This window comes from Spea bombifrons, chromosome 3 (genome assembly GCF_027358695.1).
Source record: "Spea bombifrons isolate aSpeBom1 chromosome 3, aSpeBom1.2.pri, whole genome shotgun sequence".
Lineage (NCBI taxonomy): Eukaryota > Metazoa > Chordata > Amphibia > Anura > Pelobatidae > Spea > Spea bombifrons.
In genome coordinates this window covers 96,044,577-96,047,445 of record NC_071089.1, presented here as the reverse complement: position 1 = coordinate 96,047,445, position 2,869 = coordinate 96,044,577, and the positions used below count along the sequence as shown (strand labels likewise).

At 51.9% G+C, this 2,869-nt stretch overlaps 1 protein-coding gene across 1 annotated transcript; it reads right to left on the bottom strand.

Annotated features, from left to right (window-relative positions):
* Positions 1 to 218: 218 nt before the first annotated feature.
* Positions 219 to 2,654, bottom strand: CHST2 (carbohydrate sulfotransferase 2). Its single transcript, XM_053460677.1, has one exon. The coding sequence runs from the start codon at positions 2,026 to 2,028 to the stop codon at positions 760 to 762; it is 1,269 nt and encodes a 422-aa protein (XP_053316652.1). The 5' UTR covers positions 2,029 to 2,654; the 3' UTR covers positions 219 to 759.
* Positions 2,655 to 2,869: the final 215 nt, after the last annotated feature.

The following is a 2,869-nucleotide window of genomic DNA, read 5'->3' as shown; positions in this document are numbered from 1 at the left end:
AAAGTTAAAATCAGAGATTTTATTAATCAGACAACCAATCTGCCAAATAAAGCAGTTCCTTTACTACTTATATTGTCACTTACATTTAATAGGAAAAGAAGCAGCTGCAGCTCCAGATTAAGATGTTAACAGCGCACAAGGAAACCAACTCTTTAACATGAAAACATTAGTAAATCCAAAAAAAGTACAAAAATAATCATTAGCCAACACATTAGAAATGAACATAAATTATTCATTTTATTAAGCACTTTAAACATTTAGGCATATCCTCCCATTGGGCTTTTTGCTCCATTTGGCATTGCCCTTTGGGGTGCTCATGCCATATGCAATGAGTATGTTATAGAGTGCTTGCTACCCAGCATTGTAAACTCAACAAGCGGTCACATTTCTTACAAACCAGGATGTTGGTGCTTTCCATCCCCAGTATTGATGTGGAGAACAGTGACACAAATACTTTGTGCATCCAGCTTTTAAATGGATGTTGTCTAACATCTTAATGCCCTTTTCCTTCCCCAATTGTCATCAACCAGTAAACACAGTTGCACTTGGAACATATTTTTTCTATGGGCACCAAATGCACTAGAGTAGACTATCATAAGACACATGGAAAGCTTCCAGATTCCCTTCAAACTGTCTTGGTCGATCAGAAGACTAGGAGAGCTAAACTGCAGTGATAGACAGGGGAGTTACCAATAAGGAAGCAATGAAGTTGGTGGGGTTGGTTTTTTTGCAGGCAATGCATCTTTTGACTCAAAGTTGTCACAACATGGGTTTCCTAAGTAAGGATTTGCCAAGATCTTTGACTTCTTCTTGGCTTCTGACAGTTTCATAGCCCAAGATGTTCATGGGCACCTGGCAGTACTCTTCCACCTGCCTGATCTGCAGGAAGGTAAGTAGTGTCCTCCAGGCGCTCACAGCCTGGGTGGCATTGCGAGCCGACACCACGAAAGGCTTGGAGGAGTAGCCGGAGCCACTGGTCATGTTCAGAGAGAATTTCTCGATGTCTGGACTTACCGAGAGATTTACAAAGCCATAAACCTGTCTCAAAGTCTTAATGGGATCCACCACCAGATCCTCGTACCTCACCACCATGTAGTTACCCTTGAGCCAGCTCGGTGGGTTGAGGGCAGTCCTCAGGGTCTTCCCCATACTGCTGCAGATAACCTCCATGGCACCTATAGCATGATAGTCAGAGCCGTCCTTCTTGTTCAGCTTGTGCCCGGGATCTATAAAGGGAACCCTGCGGATCCGGGGATCTCTGCTACGGACCACCTGCAGGCTCTCTCTGATCAAGCCATGCCTGGACTTTATACGGGAACTGGCCACGGCCCGGGGATCCCGGACTAAATGTATGACCTTCAGGTCCAAGGAAGGATCTACCATCAATGGGGCCAGCACGTTGATGTCAAAGATCCTCACCCCCTTGATGACTATGGTGTTGTACTTGTGGCACTCTTCCTCCAGCATGCTCAGGCTCTGTGGGGGGCATTTCTTGCACACCTTGTCGTCCACCAGCCCCACTACGTCCTTCTTGTAGGCCGAGCAGATGGGGGAAGAGCAGATGACTTTATTGGTGGCTGCGCCGAAGATGCCCAGGGTGCTGATGTTTTTAGCGCCCGCCGTGTTGTAGAGCTGCAGGGCGGACAGGTCACACCGGTAGAGGGCACTCAGGAGGTCGCGGGCAGCCCCCTGAAGAGACATGGCATCCCCCGGGTACAGTTTCTGCCACACATGCCACACCGGCTCGTACAGGAAAAACACGTCGGGGTTCTGGTTGAAGAGTTCCCCGAAGAAGGACGAACCGGACCGCCAGGTGGTGAACACGTACACCAGCTGCCTCTTCCTAGGCGGGGAGGGTCGGTAGAGGTAGCGGATATCGGAGCGGGTCTGGTACGGCGTGTACCGCACTTGGTCGTTGCACTGCTGGGGTTCCTTGTGCCATTTGTCCATCAGGTTCAGCATGGTGAGCACCAGCAGCAGGATGTAGCCCAGGCAGAGGATGATCGCCTTCCTGCGGAACACCTTCATCCTGGGCTACGGAGAACGAGCCAGCGGCTAGAGCGGGGACGGGAGAGGAGATTATCCGGAGACGCTGTTGCTCGCAGCCCCCCTCCGGCTGCAGCATAGGAGGCGATGAGCAAAGTTTGGGGAGTTGAGGATCATACTGAGGGCAGACTCCATTTAACCCGTCGCGGGTCACTCCCGGGGCACCGAAAGCGGCTCCAGTCGTGCATCTCCCAGCAGCCGGGCGCCTTCCTCTCCGAGATCGGGACTTCTACTGACTGCATGTCATGATGCGGGGGTCGTGACGCGCGATCCCACCTCCCCGCCAAAGGAAATCAACAGTCTCCGTATTCCCGGCGCACGGAACGCTTAAACTTCGCTCCGGATTCTAACAATGGAACGCACAATCCGGCCGGGCTGCGAGCTCCCCCTCCGTGCGGATCAGCCAGACGCCCCCGGGACTTGCTGCCACCTCACGCCCAGAAAACATCCACTTTTGCCCCAGAGGAGAAGTCCGGGCTCTCGCTCCGTGTATCCACACACTGCCCCAGCCGTAATGGCTGAGCTACTCCGCAGAGCTCGGACGGCTTGCGATAGGCAGACGCGCAAACAATGATCCCCCTCTCCTGCTTCCCACATCGATATAGCGGGCAGAGCTGGATGTTTATATTGGAACTGGAATTTGGGGGAGTTTCATTGGAAGAAAGGCATGTCATTCACGAAGCCCCGCCCACCCCCAATGCAGCTCGCTCTGCTGGCTGTGTGTGTGTTTCTTGCTGTGGTGGGAGCTCGGCTGAGACGAGCCTTCAGGGATTTCCATGTTCTCTTTGTATAATGATCTTCACAGACACAAATAAAGGGACAC